Here is a 22,500-nt window from a genome sequence, read left to right on the forward strand (position 1 = left end):
CTTCTTTTCTGATAACCAGTACCCACAGTTCATCATGGACCGATTATCATAAAATGCTTTGAATTTATAGACTGTAGTTGTGAACCAAGTGAGGGCAGCATTTAGAACACTTTTCTGTCCTAAATTTGGCAAAGTCAGTGCAGAATGTGATGACTTGTGTATTATCAGTATCAGAACTACATTCACATCCGTCGCCAGTTCAGATTTTTAAAGGCTGTGTTTACAGCAGAACTTCCCAGAAGTGCATTTAAATAAATTATATGGTTATAATGCTTAAGCATTTTAGCAATAAATACACATTAGTTTTAATCAGTCTGATTAATCTTTATTTAATCTTATGCTTTTATGAGCATAAATGCAGTAACTGAGCTGCAATTGCACTGTTACTTAAAACAGATGCTGTTATGAAGTAAAAAAAAGTACCACAAAAGCCAAGTACAAGGCCATCACACCATTGATCACCTCTCAGAAAGAATGATAGAGAGAGGTAGCAGCCATAATTCTAACCTAAAAGGAAGAACATGACTTTTTAGTATTATAGATCTAGTGAATATTGGCATCAACTCCAAACCAACAAATGTGGTATAGCATTTAAGGCTCAGTCTGTACACTTTGACACCTTTTTGAAACTGGAACTGCTGTCATGACAGGTACCATGGAGGCAGTGGAGAAGACAGTTGCTCAGGAATTTCCCTTCTCAGTGCTAAAGAGTTTAAAGAGCTTGTGGCAGGAAGAATGTTTCTGTGATGTGTGGTTACGGGTGGGTGAGCGAGAGTTCCCTGCCCATCGCCTGGTGTTGGCGGCAGCCAGTCCCTATTTCCGTGCCATGTTCCGGTGTGGGATGACAGAGGGAAAGGAGGAGCACGTCACTCTGCATGACCTCTCTCCTTCAGTCTTCGAGCAGCTCATTCACTTCATGTATTCAGGTGGGCACAGTATCCATGTGTATGTATGTGTGCGCACTGGTTTAGATATATATATATATATATATATATATATATATATATATATATATATATTATTGTCCTAGCTCTCTATTACTTTTTTCTTCTTCTTTATTTCAGTGGCATTTCTTCATAATACAACAGACACATCAAAGAAAGAAAAATGGAATGAATAAACAAATAAATGAATAAATAAGATAAATAGGCAAGCACTTCATAATTTAGACACAATGTAAACATATTATTGCAAAGAAAGACTTATTACTTAACAGGAAAAAAATTTCATTTTTATCATCAAAAATAAAAGACAGCCAAGCAAGCTGAATTAGAAAACAACAAGTGAATATTTTAGTTTTTACCCATACAGTCGTTGGAATATTAAACATATATATATATCTTTGTTTCTTATCTGTTTTCAACTTTTGCATGCCATCACCAGCAGCAGGTCTTTGCTGATTACCAGATTCCTCCATACCTAGTCATTTTTACCCAGTTTTCTAGCCATATGTACCCAGCTACAAACATTTGTTTATATACTTCACTCACAAGAACAAAGTTGGCAGGTAAATAGGTGTAAGCAAATAAGGGCCATTTGAACTGGAGATGCCCAGGTTCATTTTGCTACCATCTTTACTTGCAGTCCTGAGGAAGCAGTTTATGTCAGGCCTCACCAGAGGATATGCTCAATATCCCAAACTGCCTTGTGGACCAAAGACATGATATGTTCACTTCACCTTTTCATGCTCATGTCATCTTGAATGTCATATTGTTCTACAATGACCATTTTGTTACAATGAATAGCCCATTTCTTTTCGGCAAAAGCATTTTGTCTTTCAGATATATTATAAACTCTTATTTTTATATTTGTTCATATATATATATATATATATATATATATATATATATATATATATATATATATATATGTATGTATGTATGTATATATATATATATATATATATATATATATATATATATATATATATATATATAGCTACTTCACAAACTAACGTCCTCCAAATATTTCCAATATGTCAACTTGACTGAGTGATTTTCATTTTGAAATTGATACACCAGCAGTTCAAAGAATGGTGTCAGTGTGGAGGGAATATGTGACCTGTATCTTGTGTATATATATACAGTACAGTTTGTGTTACAGTCAGCAAAGATGTTTCCAAATTACTTCCAGTCAGCAATTAGATTGCTTATATTTGTTTTGAAACTTTTTTTTATCCACAAGATCTTCCAGTTCCTTTTTAAGTTATGATGATTGATAAGTGATCTTTTCCCATTATGCCTATAGATATGTATCACATCATCTATTTACTCTCTGAAACTAGTGTAGGCGGTACAAAAGATAGATCAATAGCAGATGCTCTGTGAGTGACAATATCAGAAACTGATTACTCTGCCATCATTTAGAAGACACAAGGAAGAATCAACATTTTCCACAAAGTGGTTAGAAGTGACTGATACACAATCTTTACCCCCAAAAGGTGAATGAGCATTTAAATCTTACCCAGTTGACCACTCTTCACTATCTTGAACAATGTGCTTCCATTCAGTATTAAGCTGGTTTAGTCCTTCAGGTAAATGTATAGAGATGATATGTGTGGTCAAATGATCATTGTGTCTGTGTCTGTGTCTGCGTGTGTGTTACTGTGTGTGTGACACTGTGCACATGCACGTGCGCGCGTGTTTGTGTGTGTGTGTGTGTGTATGTGCAGGTAGCATCCAGGTGAATGGGGAGAACTGTCAGGAGCTGCTTGCGGCAGCAGACATGTTACAGTTGTTGCCTGTGCTGACCCTGTGTCAGCAGTTCCTCATCCAGCAGCTGGCTGCAGATAACTGTGTTGGTAGGGGTTCGTTCAGATTCATACATAGTCTTAGAAAAGACACAACTTTATCGCCTATAAAGTCACAGAAATAAGGCTTTTGGCTTGAATACATGTAACATTTAACACATAAAGCACAATTACTGTTTAGAACATAACCATTCATTAAAATGTCATGCTTCAGCAAAGTATTCAGTTCAGTTGCTCATGGATGCATCACTGTGTTCAGACAAATCCATATATGTTGCACCACATCTGTTAAGAAGATGCCTGACCAGCAGCATATCCAAATGCGTTTAGTCAGGCCTTGAGGGAAAAACAATTCTAAAATTTAAAAATAGATGAATAAAATAATCAACAAACTAACTAAATCCCATGTTGATGTGACATATTGTCATTTTAGTGATTTTGTTTTTGTTTCTGATTTCAGAAATTGACACAGTAGGTATCTACTTGATGTGACAGGTGCATATGTCATACTACAGGTATTTATTTCCTGTTACAGGTGTGTTTCCCATTACAGGTATCTGTCACATTATACATATCAATGTCATATTACAAGTATCAGTTACGTTACATGCATCATTGTCGTGTTGCATGTATTTGTGTCACATTACTTGTATTTGTTTTACAGTACATGTCTCTGTCACATTACAGGTATGTATGTCACATTACAGGTATCTATGTCATGTTACAAGTATCTGTGTCACATCACTGGTATCTATTTTACAGTACATGTCTCTATGTCACATTACAGGTACGTATGTCACAGGTATCTATGTCACATTACAACTATCCATGTCACATTACAAGTATGTTTGTCACATGACAGGTATCTATGTCACATGACAGGTATCTGTGTCACATTACAGGTATCTAAGTCACATTACATGCATCTCTGTCACATGGCAGGTATCTGTGTCACATGACAAATATCTATGTCACATGACAGGTATCTGTGTCACATTACAAGTATCCATGTCAAATCACAGGTATCCATGTCACATTACAGGTATCTATGTCCTGGGGGAGCTGCACCAGCTGCAGGAGGTGCAGGATGCCTCGGAGCGGTACCTGGAGCAACATTTCCTGCAGGTGGTGGGGGAGGAGGAGTTCCGCAGCCTGGAGTGGCGGCAGCTGGTTCACTTCCTGCACAGCGAGCTGCTGCAGGTGGACTGTGAGGGTCAGGTGCTGAGGGCAGCACTGCGCTGGCTGCAACACGACATGCACGCTCGCCTGCCGCAAGTGGGAGACGTGCTGAAGCCTGTCAGGTTCCCACTGATACCTCAGAAAGATGTGGACTCCATGATCGAGGACATCGACGATGAAAACCTGAGAGAGGCTGTGACTCAAGTGGTCCAAGAATCCCGCCTGGACCAGAGGTTAGGGACCGAGCTAAGACTTCTGCATTTCCGTCCTTACCTGCTCAACCCTCGTAAGTCGGCTCGCAAGTACGTGTTTGTGCTGGGAGGATACTGCCGCACACGTGGGTACAGGTGGACAGACACGCAGACGCTGGCGTCGGTGGAAAAGTACGACACGTTTTACCAGCACTGGCACACAGTGTCAGCCATGAAGTACGCACGCAGCAGTCATGGGGTGGCTGTGCTGAACCGCTGTGTGTACGTGGCAGGTGGGGAGAGTGACTGCATGATCTATGACACTGTGGAGCGCTATGACCCCCTCACCAACACCTGGTCGCAGGTAACGCTGCAGTCCTGCTTCTTCTGCTCTGCCTCTGTCCGTCATTGTAGCAACACAACACCTGGTCATCACATGACACTCACACATTGAGTTATGTTCCTCATTGTGTCGACACAACACCTGGTCATCACATAACACACATACATTGAGTTATGTTCCCCATTGTGTCGACATGACTGCTCATCACATAACACACATACACTGACTAATGTTCCTCATCATGTCAACACAATGACTGGTCATCACATAACACACATACATTGAGTTATGTTCCTCATTGTGTGACACAACACCTGGTTATCACATAACACACACACATTGAGTTATGTTCCTCATTGTGTCGACACAACACCTTGTCATCACATAACACACACACATTGAGTTATGTTCCTCATTGTGTCGACACAACACCTTGTCATCACATAACACACACACATTGAGTTATGTTCCTCATTGTGTGACACAACACCTGGTTATCACATAACACACACACATTGAGTTATGTTCCTCATTGTGTCGACACAACACCTTGTCATCACATAACACACACACATTGAGTTATGTTCCTCATTGTGTCGACACAACACCTGGTCATCACATAACACACACACATTGAGTTATGTTCCCCATTGTGTCGACACAACACCTGGTCATCACATAACACACACACATTGAGTTATGTTCCTCATTGTGTCAACACAATGACTGGCCATCACATACACACACACATTGAGTTACATTCCTCATTGTGTTGACACAACACCTGGTCATCACATAACACACATTATGTTCCTCATTACTGGTCATCACATAACACTCACACATTGATTTATTTTCCTCATTGTGTGACACAACACCTGGTCATCACATAACATACATTGAGTTATGTTCCTCATTGTGTTGACACAACACCTGATCATCACATAACACTCACACATTGAGTTATGTTCCTCATTGTTTTGACACAATGACTGGTCATCACATAACACACATACATTGAGTTATGTTCCTCATTGTGTAGACACACCGACTGGTCATCACATAACACACACACATTGAGTTATGTTCCTCATTGTGTTGACACACCGACTGGTCATCACATAACACACACACACTGAGTTATGTTCCTCATTGTGTTGACACACCGACTGGTCATCACATAACACACACACATTGAGTTATGTTCCTCATTGTGTTGACACCTGGTCATCACATAACACACATTGAGTTATGTTGTGTGTGATGGAAGCCTCTGTATGTAATGTCAGGCCTGTGTACATGTTTGTCAGAGAGTTTGGCCTTTGTGTCTGTGAGACTGCAAATTGTTGCATATGCACTGTGTATGTGTATGTGCGTGTTTGTGTGTGGGTGCATATTTGTGAGTGTGTATTTGTATGCATGGGTCAGTGTGTGCGCCTGCACAGCAGACAACATAACCTACAACACACATGCACACACACTAACACTAACACTTGCACTAATTCATGCACACACATACTAACACACACACTATCACAAACAAACACACACAGAAAGACACAAAATATGCAACTGATTTAGGAAGTGGTGGGAGGGAAAATGCATGACTTTGGCTTATAGTTATAATTTACATTGAAAGTAATCTGTTTATCTTGATCGTTGGTTAGATACAGGATGCAATATAACTACACCCCCACCTCCCTCTCCCATCCTCCTCCACCCACTTCTTAACCCCACCTTCCCTTCATACAGCACTCAGTGCACAAAGTCTTGGAATAAAAACAACTTGAGCAAGAACAAGCCTGAGCTTATTTCAAAGTTACCTTTGCTGTTGAGTCGGTGAAGTGTTGTAGAAACTGACAGGCAGCACCAAGGGCACAGAAGTCTTATACATGTCAAACTTGCTAACGTGGTCAAAGTGGTGACAGGTACAGAACATGGTGTTACCTCGCTATGGCCTGGGCCTGTGTGCACATGGAGGACACCTGTACGCCTTTGGTGGCTGGATTGGAGCAGAGATCGGCAACTCCCTGGAGCGCTACGACCCTGAGACCAACACCTGGAGCATGGTGGGACACATGCCCACCCCTCGTTTTGCCATGGGAGTTGTACAGCATGAAGGTACAGGTGTGTCTGTACAGGTGTATGTTGTGATGGTACAGGTGTGTGTGTGTACAGGTATATGTCATGAAGGTAAAGGTGTGTCTGTACAGGTGTATGACATGAAGGTACAGGTAGATGTTTGTACAGGTGTTTGACATGAAAGTACCGTAAAGTTCGGTCTGTAAGCCGCAACTTTTTAACCCAGCTTCGACCTCTGCGGCTTATACAATGATGCGGCTTATTTGCGGATTTTAACGATCCCGGGAGTGTCACATTCTCATCTATTCTTAGCTGCCCTACAACTCACCAAAATCATGATTTCTGTCCATGAATTTTTGGATGAGCTTCAGGATAGTGTGCTAACTGTTCACATTTTATAAATCAAATCCGCACACATTAAAGCCTTCAGATCAACATTCAGTTCTGCTCTGCTCAAGCGTACACCCTCATCATGCCGAAAACGCAACGTTATGCCTATGATGCAGCCTTCAAATTGAAGGTGATCGACCTAGCAGACGACAGTGCAAGCGACAAACCAGCAGCGACCTCCACCTTCATGAAGTGAAAGCGAGGCTAAGTCAGTGACAAGATGGCAGAGGAAGCTGTGCTGGTTCTCTTCAACTTGGACATTGAAGACGAAGATTTTAGTGGATTCAGTGAGCAGGATGACGTTGAATAAATGTGACTATCCCTAAATTATGGATCTTATATTCGTTGTGTTTATTTATTATTTTTTTGTGGCACTAGCAGTATTTTCGATTGCTTTTCTTTGTGTTGTCCCCGCTTGTGTTTATTACATAACCTACAGTATCGACAGCTTTTCTTAGTATCAGTATGTGTTCCGGTACCGGAAATAAGTGCGGCTTATAAACCAGTGCAGCTTATATATGTATAAAGTTCAATTTTTTCCCAAATTTAGTGGGTGCGGCTTATATACCAGTGCGCTCAATAGACCGAACTTTACGGTACATGTAGATGTCTGTACAGTTGTGTGACATAAAGGTACAGGTGTGTCTGTACAGGTATATGACATGAAGGTACAGGTAGATGTCTGTACAGGCATATGACATGAAGGTACAGTAGATGGCTGTATGACATGACGGTATTGGTAGATGTCTGTACAGGTGTATAACATAATGGTACAGGTAAATATCTGTACAGGTGTATGACATTAAGGTGCAGTAAATGTCTGTATGACATGAAGGTACAGTAGATGTCTGTATGACATGAAGAGTCAGATAGATGTTTGTACAGTTGTATGACATGAAGGTACATGTGTGTCAGTACAGGTGTATGACATGAAGGTACGGTAGATGTCTGTACAGGCATATGACATGAAGGTACAAGTAGATGTCTGTACAGGTGTATGACGTAAAGGTACAGTAGATATCTGTACAAGTGTGTGACATGAAGGTACAGTAGATATCTGTACAGGTGTTTGACATGAAGGTACAGGTGTGTCTGTACAGGTATATGACATGAAGGTACTGGTAGATGTCGGTACAGGTGTGTGATATGAAGATACAGGTAGATATTTGTACAGGTGTATGACATGAAGGTACAGGTAGATATCTGTACAAGTGTGTGACATAAACGTACAGTATATGTCTGTACATGTGTATGACATGAAGATACAGGTGTGTCTGTACAGGTATATGACATGAAGGTACTGGTAGATGTCTGTACAGGTGTGTGACACGAAGATACAGGTAGATATTTGTACAGGTGTATGACATGAAGGTACAGTAGATGTTTACGACATGATTGTACGCAAGTAGATGTCTGTACATGTGCATGACATGATTGTACATGTAGATGTATTTACAGGTGTATGACATGATTGTACAGGTGTGTCTTTACAGATGTTTGACATGAAAGCACAGGTAGATGTCTCTACGTATGTATGACATGAAGGTACAGATAGATGGCTGTACAGGTGTGTGACTTGAAGGTACAGGTAAATATTTGTACAGGTGAATGACTTGAAGGTGCAGGTAGATATTTGTACAAGTGATTGACATGAAGGTACAGTAGATGTTTGTATGGTAGTATGATGATGATGAAAGGCCTGGTGTATATGGTGGGGGAGTGGGGATGGGGGTCTGAACAGTATTGGTCTGGAGACATTGATGATGATGATGAGGTTGATGATGACGACACAAATGACATGCCTGGTGTTGTAGTCCTGAACAACTTGGGTCTGAAGATTATAATGATGATGATGATGGTGATGATGACAGGCCTGGTTTACATAATGTAGGGGTTGGCGGGGGTTGGAACAACATAGGTCAGGAGATGAAGGTGATGGGTTTTTTTATACTATGTTGTATTACTCTATTTACACAACAAATTTGTCTGTTTTGAGTTCGGGCTGCTCTCCCCAGGGAGAGCGCGTTGCTACACTGAGAGCACCACCTTTTTTTTTTTCTTTTTTTTTTCTGCCTGCAATTTTATGTTCCTATCCAAGCAGTTTTTTCTACAGAATTTTGTCAAGGACAAGCCTTTTGTTGCCACAGGTCCTTCTTCGTGCACTAAGAGCTTACTGCACACGGGACCTCAGTTCATCATCTCATCCCAGTAATTTGTATCCAAACCACCACTAAAAATCTGGTGAAGGGGGAGAGAATACTGGCGACTGTGGGATTCAAACCATTGCACACAGATGCTCTCACTTCCTAGGTGGATGCATGACCACTGATGATAATGACGATGATTATGGTGATGACAGGCCTATGTACATGATGGAGAGGGGAGAGGGGGGGACTTAACGCATGGGTCTGGAGATGAAGATGATGATAGATGGTGATGGTGATGACAGGCCTGGTGTATGTGGTTGGGGGGCTGAACGACATGGGTCTGGAGATGAAGATGATGGAGAGTTTCAACCCAGTGACCCAGGAGTGGCAAACGCTGTGCCCCATGGGGGAGCGAAGGGCGCATGTGGGGGTGGCCGGCCTCGACAAACACATCTACGTCTTTGGGGGCTGGAACGAACACGAAGGGGCCCTATCCTCTGCTGAATGCTACTCCATTGAAGAGGTGGGTCCTTTGGAATTCCATTTCTCCACTCCATTGAAGAGGTATACCCCTGGGAATTCCCTTTCTCCACTCCACTGAAGAGGTATACCCCTGGGAATTCCCTTTATCCACCCCACTGAAGAGGTATACCCCTGGGAATTCCCTTTATCCACCCCACTGAAGAGGTATACCCCTGGGTCTTAACCCCTGGGAATTCCCTTTCTCCACTCCACTGAAGAGGTATACCCCTGGGAATTCCCTTTATCCACCCCACTGAAGAGGTATACCCCTGGGAATTCCCTTTATCCACCCCACTGAAGAGGTATACCCCTGGGAATTCCCTTTATCCACTCCATTGAAGAGGTATACCCCTGGGAATTCCCTTTACCCACTCCACTGAAGAGGTATACCCCTGGGAATTCCCTTTATCCACCCCACCGAAGAGGTATACCCCTGGGAATTCCCTTTATCCACTCCATTGAAGAGGTATACCCCTGGGAATTCGCTTTATCCACCCCCACTGAAGAGGTATACCCCTGGGAATTCCCTTTATCCACCCCACCGAAGAGGTATACCCCTGGGAATTCCCTTTATCCACCCCACCGAAGAGGTATACCCCTGGGAATTCCCTTTAACCACTCCATTGAAGAGGTATACCCCTGGGAATTCCCTTTATCCACCCCCACTGAAGAGGTATACCCCTGGAAATTCCCTTTATCCACCCCACTGAAGAGGTATACCCCTGGGAATTCCCTTTATCCACCCCACTGAAGAGGTATACCCCCGGGAATTCCCTTTATCCACCCCACTGAAGAGGTAGGACCCTGGGAATTCCATTTGTTGGGAGAGAGGAGGGGGAGCGGGAGGTAAAATAACCAGTTCAGTTAATGATGCTGCCTCTATTTTGAAAAGTCTGCCTTGTCCTTTAATCTGTACCTTAGAAATAAGGTTGACAAATTCCCTCATTTTTCCCCAACAAAGAATGAAATAATCTTCTGAATTTTACCTGACAGAGGAGGTTGACGTAATGCCTTTGTGGCTGACTGATAAAAAAAAAATTGTTTATGGAGTTATGTGGATGTGAAATGAGGTCTGTCTGAAATGAGGAACCCAATGAGATGTTTTATACATAAGATAAGGACTGTATTGTGTGTAAAGTAGGGAGTGTCAATATTCTATGTGATTATTGTGTGTGAAATGAGAAATGTCTAAATTTCAAGTGATGTTTTGTGCATAAGAGGACTGTCTGGATTCAGTGGGATGTGCTGTGTGTGAATTGATGGTATAATGGATTTGTGTAACATTATGTCCATCAACTGAGGAATGTCTAGAATCCATGTGATGTTTTGTGCATGAAGTAAGAATGTTTAGGTTCCATGTGATGTTATGTGTGAAGTGAGAAATGTCTAGATTCCATGTGATGTATGTGAAGTGAGGAATGTCTAGATTCCATGTGATGTTATGTGTGAAGTGAAGAATGTCTAGATTCCATGTGATGTGTGTGAAGTGAGGAATGTCTAGATTCCATGTGATGTGTGTGAAGTGAGGAATGTCTAGATTCCATGTGATGTGTGTGAAGTGAGAAATGTCTAGATTCCATGTGATGTATGTGAAGTGAGAAATGTCTAGATTCCATGTGATGTTATGTGTGAAGTGAAGAATGTCTAGATTCCATGTGATGTGTGTGAAGTGAGGAATGTCTAGATTCCATGTGATGTGTGTGAAGTGAGGAATGTCTAGATTCCATGTGATGTGTGTGAAGTGAGGAATGTCTAGATTCCATGTGATGTTGTGTGTGAAGTGAGGAATGTCTAGATTCCATGTGATGTATGTGAAGTGAGGAATGTCTAGATTCCATGTGATGTATGTGAAGTGAGGAATGTCTAGATTCCATGTGATGTTTTGTGTGTGAAATAAGAATGCCCAGAGAGCCTAATCCAGCTGATTGCATCATTCCACGATGGCATGCAGGCGAGAGTACAAAAAAATACTGACATGTCAGATCCGTTCCCTGTGGTAAATGGAGTGAATCAGGGCTGCGTCCTGGCACCCACACTGTTCTCCGTTCTCTTCTCTGCCATGCTGATTGACGCCTTCCAAGACTGTGACCGGGGCATCTACATTCAGTTTCGCACAGATGGCAAACTTTTCAACTTGTGGTGACTCCACGCTAGGTCCAGGGTGTTGAGAGAGAGGCACTGTTGAGAGAGTTCCTCTTCGCTGATGACTGCGTGCTTGCTGCACACACCCATGAAGACATGCAGTTTATTATGGACAGGTTTTCAACCTCCTGCAGACACTTTGGACTCACCATCAGCCTCAGCAAGACCGAGTCCATGTATCAACCAGCTAGCTCACAGAACGCCAGTGCCTCCCCTCCACCTGCAATCAAGATCATTGACACAGAGATCAAGTCAGTCGACAAGTTTTGCTACCTGGGCAGCACCCTATGCAGCAACGGAGCCCTTGATGCAGAAGTAACGCTGCGCATGGCCAAGGCCAGCTCCGTCTCAACAACAGGCTGTGGAACAACAAAGGCATCAGGCTCTGCACCAAAATCAAAACCCACAGAGCTGTTGTGCTGACCACCTTGATGTACTGCTGTGAAACATGGACAACGTATCGCCGTCACATTCAACAACTTGAGCAGTTTCACCAGAGATGCCTACGAAAGATCCTTGGCATAAAGTGGCAAGACAGGGTCTCCAACCTCCAGGTCCTAGAGAGGAGCGGCCTGCCCAGCATCGAAAGCCTGCTGATCCAGTGCCAGAACGTTGGACAGGACACGTTGTCCGCATGACAGACAGCAGGATCCCGAAGATGCTACTGTATGGCCAGCTGAAGGAAGGCCACCACAAACTTGGAAGACCCTGCAAGCGCTTCAAGGACACCTTGAAGACAAACCTCAAAGCCTGTGACATAGACATCGCTTCCTGGGAAACTGATGCCCTTGACTGCTCTCGCTGGAGGATGCTGTGCTCTAGTGGCATAAAGACGTTTGAAAACAAGAGAATGCTGGCCATTTAGGAGAAGCGTGAGCGAAGGAAGCAGGGCTCAACTTCTGGAGACGTTTTTTCATATGAGGACACACACCGACAGATAAGCCTGCCTGCCTATTCATCCATCAGTCTGACGGAAGACTCCATCAGATTCCATGTGATATGTGTGATGTGAGGAATGTCTAGATTCCATGTGATTTGTGTGAAATGAGGAATGTCTAGATTCCATGTGATGTTGTGTGTGAAGTGAGGAATGTCTAGATTCCATGTGATGTGTGTGAAGTGAGGAATGTCTAGATTCCATGTGATGTGTGTGAAGTGAGAAATGTCTAGATTGTGATGTGTGTGAAGTGAGGAATGTCTAGATTCCATGTGATATGTGTGAAGTGAGGAATGTCTAGATTCCATGTGATTTGTGTGAAGTGAGGAATGTCTAGATTCCATGTGATGTGTGTGAAGTGAGGAATGTCTAGATTCCATGTGATGTTGTGTGTGAAGTGAGGAATGTCTAGTTTCCATGTGATGTGTGTGAAGTGAGGAATGTCTAGGATTCCATGTGATGTTGTGCGTGAAGTGAGGAATGTCTAGATTCCATGTGATGTTATGTGTGAGATGAGGAATGTCTAGATTCCATGTGATGTATGTGAAGTGAGGAATGTCTAGGATTCCATGTGATGTTGTGTGTGAAGTGAGGTATGTCTAGATTCCATGTGATGTGTGTGAAGTGAGGAATGTCTAGATTCCATGTGATGTTGTGTGTGAAGTGAGGTATGTCTAGATTCCATGTGATGTGTGTGAAGTGAGGAATGTCTAGATTCCATGTGATGTGTGTGAAGTGAGGAATGTCTAGATTCCATGTGATGTTATGTGTGAGATGAGGAATGTCTAGATTCCATGTGATGTTGTGTGTGAAGTGAGGAATGTCTAGTTTCCATGTGATGTGTGTGAAGTGAGGAATGTCTAGGATTCCATGTGATGTTGTGCGTGAAGTGAGGAATGTCTAGATTCCATGTAATGTTGTGTGTGAAGTGAGGAATGTCTAGATTCCATGTGATGTTGTGTGTGAAGTGAGGAATGTCTAGATTCCATGTGATGTTGTGTGTGAAGTGAGGAATGTCTAGATTCCATGTGATGTGTGTGAAGTGAGGAATGTCTAGATTCCATGTGATGTGTGTGAAGTGAGGAATGTCTAGATTCCATGTGATATGTGTGAAGTGAGGAATGTCTAGGTTCCATGAGATGTATGTGTGAAGTGAGGAATGTCTAGATTCCATGTGATGTGTGTGAAGTGAGGAATGTCTAGATTCCATGTGATGTGTGTGAAGTGAGGAATGTCTAGATTCCATGAGATGTATATGTGAAGTGAGGAATGTCTAGATTCCATGTGATATGTGTGAAGTGATGAATGTCTAAATTCCATGTGATGTTGTGTGTGAAGTGAGGAATGTCTAGATTCCATGTGGTATGTGTGAAGTGAGGAATGTCTAGATTCCATGTGGTATGTGTGAAGTGAGGAATGTCTAGATTCCATGTGGTATGTGTGAAGTGAGGGATGTCTAGATTCCATGTGATATGTGTGATGTGAGGAATGTCTAGATTCCATGTGGTATGTGTGAAGTGAGGAATGTCTAGATTCCATGTGGTATGTGTGAAGTGAGGAATGTCTAGATTCCATGTGATATGTGTGAAGTGATGAATGTCTAAATTCCATGTGATGTTGTGTGTGAAGTGAGGAATGTCTAGATTCCATGTGATGTGTGTGACGTGAGGAATGTCTAGATTCCATGTGATGTTATGTGTGAAGTGAGGAATGTCTAGATTCCATGTGATATGTGTGAAGTGATGAATGTCTAAATTCCATGTGATGTGTGTGAAGTGAGGAATGTCTAGATTCCATGTGGTATGTGTGAAGTGAGGAATGTCTAGATTCCATGTGATATGTGTGAAGTGAGAAGCATCTACATTCCATACGATGATGTGTGTGTCCAGGACAAGTGGATGGAGTTGCCCCCCATGATGGCGAGTCGGGCAGGGCCATCGTGCATCGTGGTGAGTGGCATGCTGTACGTGATAGGGGGGCGGAGCCACGCCGGTCAGTGTGCCGCGCCCCTCACTCTGGACACTGTGGAGTGCTTCAACCCCCTCACCTCCTCCTGGTCCCTTCTCCCAAAACTACAGACCGGCCGCTGTGAGGCTGCTGCATTCGTCTTCTGACAAAGCTTGGCGTCCTGAAGACTTCCTCGGTATACTGCCGGCATCCTGAAGACTGCAGCTGTGTACAGTGAGGCTGCCACATTCGCCTTCTGACACACTGTGGCGCCTTGAAGACTGCGTCGGTATACTGTTAGGCTGCCGCATTTGCTTTCTGAAGACTGCGTCGCTATATCGTTAGGCTACTGCATTCGTCTTCTGACTCAGCATGGTGTCTTGAAGATCATGTCGGTATACTGTTAGGCTGCCGGCATCCTGAAGACTGTGGCTGTATACTGGTAGGCTGCCACATTCATCAACTGACTCGGCATGGTGTCCTGAAGACTGTATTGGTATACTGTCGGGCTGCCGTATTCGTCATCTGACACAGCATGGCATCCTGAAGACTGTGTCTGTATACTGTGAAGCTGCTGTTCATCTTGTGAATGAGGACTGTCTACAGAATGCAGAAATTCTTCCAGTGATATGTCACCAGCAGAAGGACAGTGATGTCACAAGTCATCATCATACTGCCATGTCTGAACATCAGACAGATCACGGGCATTTCCACACAGTGCTCATGGCAGGACACAGCTAGTGGTTTGGTCTGTTTTGTTGGTTTTCACCTTGCAAAGAAAGCTCTTTCTGCAAGTTTTTTTGTGTTTTTTTCTTGTAGCCATCTGGCATTGAAATATGGTCCTAATGATGATAAATCAACATGTTTTCTGTTGTTTTTTCTTTGCTATTTTTAAAGTTCTTGGACACTTGTTTGCTGCTTGTCAACCAGTGACCTAATGTCAGTGAAAGAAAGTAATCAGTTAAGATGAGCAGAAAGGGTGTATGAAAGTTAAAGATGAAAGTTAAAGATGAAATTGATGTTGGGCATAAAAGGAGAATTTTCTCTTTTCTTTTGGTGGGACAAAGGAAAAAAAGTAATAAGGAAAAAGAGGTTGGACTCACAAAGCTTCATAGAGTTGTGTGTGCTCTGTGCAGTGTATAGATTGTGAATGTGTGTATGCACTGTGTGATCAAGAGATGTATAGAGTTGTGTGCTCCGTGCAGTGTATAGTTTGTATGTGTACCATGCAATCCAGAGGTTACAGACTTAGGTGGGAGTGGAAAAGTGTGATGCAAAGCTGTACAGTTGTGTATGTGTATTGTGCAGTGCTGAGTTTTATGGGTGTGTGTGTACACACATGCAGTGGAGAGCTGTATAGAAGTGTGCATATGTATAGTGCAGTCCGAGTTTGAGTGCAGTATTATGTATGTGTGCAGAGGAGAGCTGTACAGTTTTGTGTGTTTCATTCATCCACTGAGAGCAGTGGAGAGATGAACTGTGGATGCACAGACCCAGAGATAATTGTGGTTCAGCTGTGATTCAATTTTATTTTCTGTCACCCTCTGGAGTGGAGAAGATTAAAGAAAATAAACTTGCAAAACTAATAAACTGTCCACAGCATGCATGAGCTGAGTGCATAGTATGACTACAGTGTTCTGTTTAATTTTGTGATCATTCCCCTCTCTCAGAATGCAAAAACAAAATCAAAGCCAATCAAAATTATCATTACTTTATTCATGACACTTGTTGATTAAGGTCTCCATTGTTTGTGTGATCCTTGAATGCACTGCAGTGAAACTAGCCTGAACATATTTCTTTTAGTAAATAATGTTATAGTCTTTCAAACAGACATTTGCCATCTTTATGGATTTCGAAATGGGAAAACAATTTTTTCTTGACTCGGATGTCAGTCGACAAACTTTATGACATGACATAGGTTGAAAGTGTTAGGGAACCAGTTCTTTTCATAACTTTTTTGTAATGATTAAATTCTTCTCCAACAACGACACCTTACATTCAAAGTGAGATCTTTCATTATGCTTATCTTTCATCAGGTGATGGTCATAGTGCAACACAGATGGTGTTTTGAGACAGTGAAGACATCTGTGGGCGGGGGTGTTTTTGACAGTTGCAATGAGATGGTGTGCATCTGTATTTGACATTGGAAGACAGGTTGTGTGTATGTGTGATTGTGTGTGTGATTGTGTATGTATTTGACAGTGAAAGATTGTGAGTGACAGACCAAGCGTGTTAAGTCGTGGTGACATACATAATCACTGTTCTCACAGTTCATTGGTCTGTGTACATGTGCTTCCACCACCACCACCTTCACCACAGCCACAGCTACTACCACCAGCCAAAGGCAACACAAAGAAAATACATCTGTTGTCTTTGGATTTAAAGGGGAAAGTCATACATAAGCATACAGACATTGTCTCCATTTCTTTCTACTTTAACATTTCAGCTAGTGTGCAGTTGTGCCTGTATACAATGAATGTGCAAGCCTGTGTGCATGCATGTGTGAGTGTGCATACACACAAGGTACACATAGATTGTGTGCTCAGATTAAACTGATTACAGCAGTTGTTAAAAGCATGTACACACATGATTAAAATCAGAGTAAACCCTTTCATAAAACTTGTTTTTAAGATGTACCAAAATGAAGTGAACTGGACATTTACATTAAAAATGTGTTTTTAAAGAAAAGATATTACATAATAAAACTCCACATTTTTTTGGTCACTTTTTTTGGTCACTATCTGCAGGAGAAGTTCCAGTCACTGATGTTGGGAGGTGAGGAGGAGGGGGTGTGAGAAGGTGGCCAGAGGTACAGCTTCCCATGTGCATCTCCTTATCTACAGGTATGACTTGAGCGGGGTTGAAGGAAGCGTTGACTTAATTGTACACAACAGATTGGTTGAAGATGACGGTGGAGAAGTTGTCATGTTTGACGGAGTACGTGTATTGGGAAGAGGGCCAGGTGATGATCAAGGCAAACAGCAGAGGCAGTCCCTCCTCCAGCAGATACATCAGCAACGTCATAAAAGCCATGCACTCCGTCACTGCACACCGTATCACACACCATGTCAGTCACTGCACACCGTATCACACACCATGTCAGTCACTGCACACCGTATCACACACCATGTCAGTCACTGCACACCGTATCACACACCATGTCAGTCACTGCACACCATATCATACACCATGTCAGTATCTGCACACCGTATCACATCAGTCACTGCACACCGTATCGCACACCATGTCAGTCACTGCACACCGTATCACACACCATGTCAGTCACTGCACACCGTATCACACACCATGTCAGTCACTGCACACCGTATCGCACACCATGTCAGTCACTGCACACCATATCACACACAATGTCAGTCACTGCACACCGTATCACACACCATGTCAACTGCACACCATATCACACACCATGTCAGTCACCGCACACCGTATCACATCAGTCACTGCACACCGTCTCGCACACCATGTCAGTCACTGCACACTGTATCACATCAGTCGCTGCACACCGTATCGCACACCATGTCAGTCACTGCACACCGTATCACATCAGTCACTGCACACCGTATCGCACACCATATTACACACCATGTCAGTCACTGCACACCGTATCACATCAGTCACTGCACACTGTATCACACACCATGTCAGTCACTGCACACCGTATCACATCAGTCACTGCACACTGTATCGCACACCATGTCAGTCACTGCACACCGTATCACATCAGTCACTGCACACCGTATTGCACACCATGTCAGTCACTGCACACTATCACACACCATGTCAGTAACTGCACACCGTATCACATCAGTCACTGCACACCTTGTACACAAGACAGTTATTTTACAACAAAAAGAAAAGTAAAGAAAAACCACTAACCAATATCAAAATTCATTTTTGTCAACCTTCCTATACCATAAGGATGAGCCATAAATCACACTGGAAGTGGATGTTGCCATGTCAGAATTACTGTTCAAGAATACTTTAAAGCTGCCCCTACACCATGTGACATCTGAAGGTTGTTTCTCAAGGAGGCGCCACTGCGTTCGGACAAATCCATATTACACTACATTTACTTAGCAGTATAATCCAACACACTTAGTCGGGCCATGAGTGCATGCACATTTATTTGTGTACCTATCCGAGTGAATTTCTTCTTCACAATTTTGCCAGAAGACATCACTTGCTGCCATAGGTTCTTTTTCAGCTTGTGCTCCACATGGGACCTCAGTTTACCATCTCATCCAAATGACAAGACGTTCAGTTTTATACTCCAGTCAAACTTGGGATAAAGGCCGAAGGCGGGAATGGAACCCAGACCCTCACGAACACTGTATTGGCAGGTGAGCGTCTTAACCATTCTGCCACCTTCCTCTTCATGACTGTTCAAGAATAGCTAAAAAATGACAATGACGGGCGCAATAGCCGAGTGGTTAAAGCGTTGGACTGTCAATCTGAGGGTCCCGGGTTCGAATCACGGTGACGGCGTCTGGTGGGTAAAGGGTGGAGATTTTTACGATCTCCCAGGTCAACATATGTGCAGACCTGCTAGTGCCTGAACCCCCTTCATGTGTATATGCAAGCAGAAGATCAAATACGCACGTTAAAGATCCTGTAATCCATGTCAGCGTTCGGTGGGTTATGGAAACATACCCAGCATGCACACCCCCGAAAACGGAGTATGGCTGCCTACATGGCTGGGTAAAAACGGTCATACACGTAAAAGCCCACTCGTGTGCATACGAGTGAACGCAGAAGACAACTATAACACTGTGCGCACAACAGACAGGGACAGTGGTGAGAGCGAGATGAAAGGCGGTGAGAGATGAAAGGCGGAGAGAGAATGACGTGGTGTGAGCCTTACTCAGAAGGGCATTGGATAAGAAGAATCTGTAGACAGGCTGCAGATACTGCCCGAAGTAAATCCTCACGGAAGTGTGCTCCAGCAGAGCGAGGATGCCCAGGTTAAACACCATCATTGTGACGGTATCCGCCAGCATCCTGAAAAAAACAGTGTGGTCCTCATCCTGTGCTTTCACAACCACCCAGCACTGTGACATCTGTAGTCACACACACACACCCAGCACATTGACATCTGTTCAGCCACACCCAGCACAGTCACATCTGTACAGTCACACCCACCCAGCACAGTGACATCTGTACAGTCACACCCAGCACAGTGACATCTGTACAGTCACACCCAGCACAGTGACATCTGTACAGTCACACCCACCCAGCACAGTGACATCTGTACAGTCACACCCACCCAGCACAGTGACATCTGTACAGTCACACCCAGCACAGTGACATCTGTACAGTCACACCCACCCAGCACAGTGACATCTGTACAGTCACACCCAGCACAGTGACATCTGTACAGTCACACCCACCCAGCACAGTGACATCTGTACAGTCACACCCAGCACAGTGACATCTGTACAGTCACACCCACCCAGCACAGTGACATCTGTACAGTCACACCCACCCAGCACAGAGACATCTGTACAGTCACACCCAGCACAGTGACATCTGTACAGTCACACCCAGCACAGTGACATCTGTACAGTCACACCCAGCACAGTGACATCTGTACAGTCACACCCACCCAGCACAGTGACATCTGTACAGTCACACCCAGCACAGTGACATCTGTACAGTCACACCCACCCAGCAGTGACATCTGTACAGTCACACCCACCCAGCAGTGACATCTGTACAGTCACACCCACCCAGCACAGTGACATCTGTACAGTCACACCCACCCAGCACAGTGACATCTTTATCATTGGTATCACCTCCATCCCCAACAGCAGCAACGAGACAACAAATCACAAATAAAAAGAAAGCTGTCATACTCCACAGACAAAGTTGTCACATGCCAAAGTCACAAAGCTGTCGCATGCCGCAGTCACAAAGCTGTCACATGCCAAAGGGAAATCGGACAGGAGCAGCAGTACTGGCAGGGTTCGTGGGCCAGTAGGCCTTCCTACTCTCCTCGTTTATTTCAGGTGTTAGTTTGCAGTGCATTGCTCATTTTGTCGTAACAGTTTCTGGACGTAACGAGTTTTGTATGAAAATGGATTCTTCCTCATCAGTAATATATAACTTCCTTTGTCTTGATCAGTTTCTGAAACCTGATCGATAGATACTTCATTAAAGGGTAGAAGGTAAAGAGGAGATGTAATCGAAACCTACAAAATGTATTGCTTAAATGATATCAATGATAGTATTTTTATGTCAGATCATGTGAGTACAAGAAACAGTGATGAAAATTTGTAAGGAGCACTGTAATACCAACATAAGGTAAAATTCACTGGCTAACAGAATTGCACGAATAAGGAATGCACTACCATTTGAAACTAAACTTGAACAAAATGCGAAAATTGTGGGGTTTTTTTTTTTTTAATCTCCTTGGTGTGAACATTTTCTTTTTCTTTTTTTTTCCTTTTTTTAAATTTACCTTTTTAAATGAAATACAGCAAATACTTGAGTCAACGAAACAACGTAGGCATATTCCACACACAGACATTGAAGGGGACCACACACAGACATTGAAGGGGACATAAAAAGAAAAGGTGGTGAGGCATGAGCAGCGAACCTGCAAGTCCCTACCACCACCACCACCACCACCACCATGCAAGCTCAAGTAGAAAACACTTCCCAGTGGAGTAAGAAAACTTTGCGTTTATCCTGCGCTGTTAAACTGTTTAACCTCCACTGCTTTGTCTCAGACAGCTGGTCGTCGTGGTGATTGTTGGGTTTACAGTGAGGTTGGAATGGGGGGGGGGGCGGGGGGGGGGGGGGGGCAGAAAGAAAATCCATATTGCATTGTTGTCCTGACTGTTACATCTCTATGCTTGACTTCATTGCGACACACTGGAGACCAGACGATAGAACATCTAACAATGCTGTACAAGGTTGTCAACACACTTGTGGGTATCAGGCCGGCCGACAACTTGTTACCAAAAAGCACGAAAACTTGGGTGCAGAAATACAGACATCTTTTAATCCAAGTCAGAAAGTTTTAACAGCTATTTTCCTAGCACGGTTTGTCATTGGAACACCCTACCAGCTGCAGTTGCTGAGGCTTCTTAGGTATAGGTTTTGGTATAGAATAGGGACGAAGTAGGCCTCGCGGCCTTTTTGATGTCCCTTCTTTTTCGTCAACATTGAGTAGTGTCTGCATTGCATGCGGTAATTTTCCTACGAGTAATTTAATCATCATATTCATACTTTTTTATCTTTACATTTATATCAGCGTCCAGAAGATTCTTGAATTGGTTAAGAGTTGGTGCTGTTTTGGTTAGTTCTGTTAGTGGGTTCCACCATTTTATAACGCGGTTAGTAAAAGTGTATGTTTTGGCATTTAATCGAGTATGTTTTGGGTATATATCTTTGCTAGAGCTTCGTGTTTTTTCAACAGTGTTAAATTCAAAGAAATCTTCCACTCTTAAATCATCTAAATTGTATATGATTTTGTATACTTGGATCATATCTCCCCTATATCGTCTATATTTCAGTGATGGAAGGTCCAGTTGCCTCAGCCTTTCTCCATAATCCATGTCTTTTAGTTCACTTAATTTTGTAGCTCTTCTTTGCACCCTTTCTATTGATGCTAGCAATCCTTTCCGGTTTGGGTATCCCCATATAGTGTTACCATATTCCAAGTGTGGTCTTACCAAGGCTTTATATGGATAAAAGAAATTTTCTTTATCAAGGTAAGTAAAGGTCCTTTTAATAATTCCAAGCATACTATTTGCTTCATTGATTGCCGTATGGATATGTTTCTCAAAAGTAAATTTTGAGTCAAAGATAACTCCGATGTCTTTTTCTTCGGTACATTTAGTAATGCT

General features: G+C 43.0%; 2 protein-coding genes across 4 annotated transcripts in view; one reads left to right on the forward strand and one right to left on the reverse strand.

Annotated features, from left to right (window-relative positions):
• Window positions 1-15,730, forward strand: part of LOC143294939 (actin-binding protein IPP-like) — a 16,203-nt gene extending 473 nt beyond the window's left edge. The window contains exons 2-7 of one of the 3 annotated variants that reach the window (XM_076606460.1): window positions 651-926; window positions 2,672-2,800; window positions 3,792-4,483; window positions 6,391-6,589; window positions 9,384-9,604; window positions 14,572-15,730. In XM_076606460.1, the coding sequence (XP_076462575.1) occupies window positions 656-926; window positions 2,672-2,800; window positions 3,792-4,483; window positions 6,391-6,589; window positions 9,384-9,604; window positions 14,572-14,796 (1,737 nt within the window). In that variant the 5' untranslated portion in view covers window positions 651-655 and the 3' untranslated portion in view covers window positions 14,797-15,730. Of the gene's footprint in view, window positions 927-2,671; window positions 2,801-3,791; window positions 4,484-6,390; window positions 6,590-9,383; window positions 9,605-14,571 lie in introns of all 3 variants that reach the window. The other 2 variants (XM_076606458.1, XM_076606459.1) reach the window with 2 other exon arrangements.
• Window positions 15,731-16,248: 518 nt separating this feature from the next.
• The window catches only part of LOC143294940 (uncharacterized), a 7,424-nt gene continuing 1,172 nt past the window's right edge, over window positions 16,249-22,500 (reverse strand). The window contains exons 2-3 of the mRNA XM_076606461.1: window positions 19,512-19,648; window positions 16,249-17,673 (exon numbers count right to left, since the gene is read on the reverse strand). Coding sequence (XP_076462576.1) covers window positions 17,507-17,673; window positions 19,512-19,648 — 304 coding nt within the window. The 3' untranslated portion in view covers window positions 16,249-17,506. The remainder of the gene's footprint in view (window positions 17,674-19,511; window positions 19,649-22,500) is intronic.

This window comes from Babylonia areolata, chromosome 20, assembly GCF_041734735.1.
Source record: "Babylonia areolata isolate BAREFJ2019XMU chromosome 20, ASM4173473v1, whole genome shotgun sequence".
In the NCBI taxonomy this organism is placed as follows: Eukaryota; Metazoa; Mollusca; class Gastropoda; order Neogastropoda; family Buccinidae; genus Babylonia; species Babylonia areolata.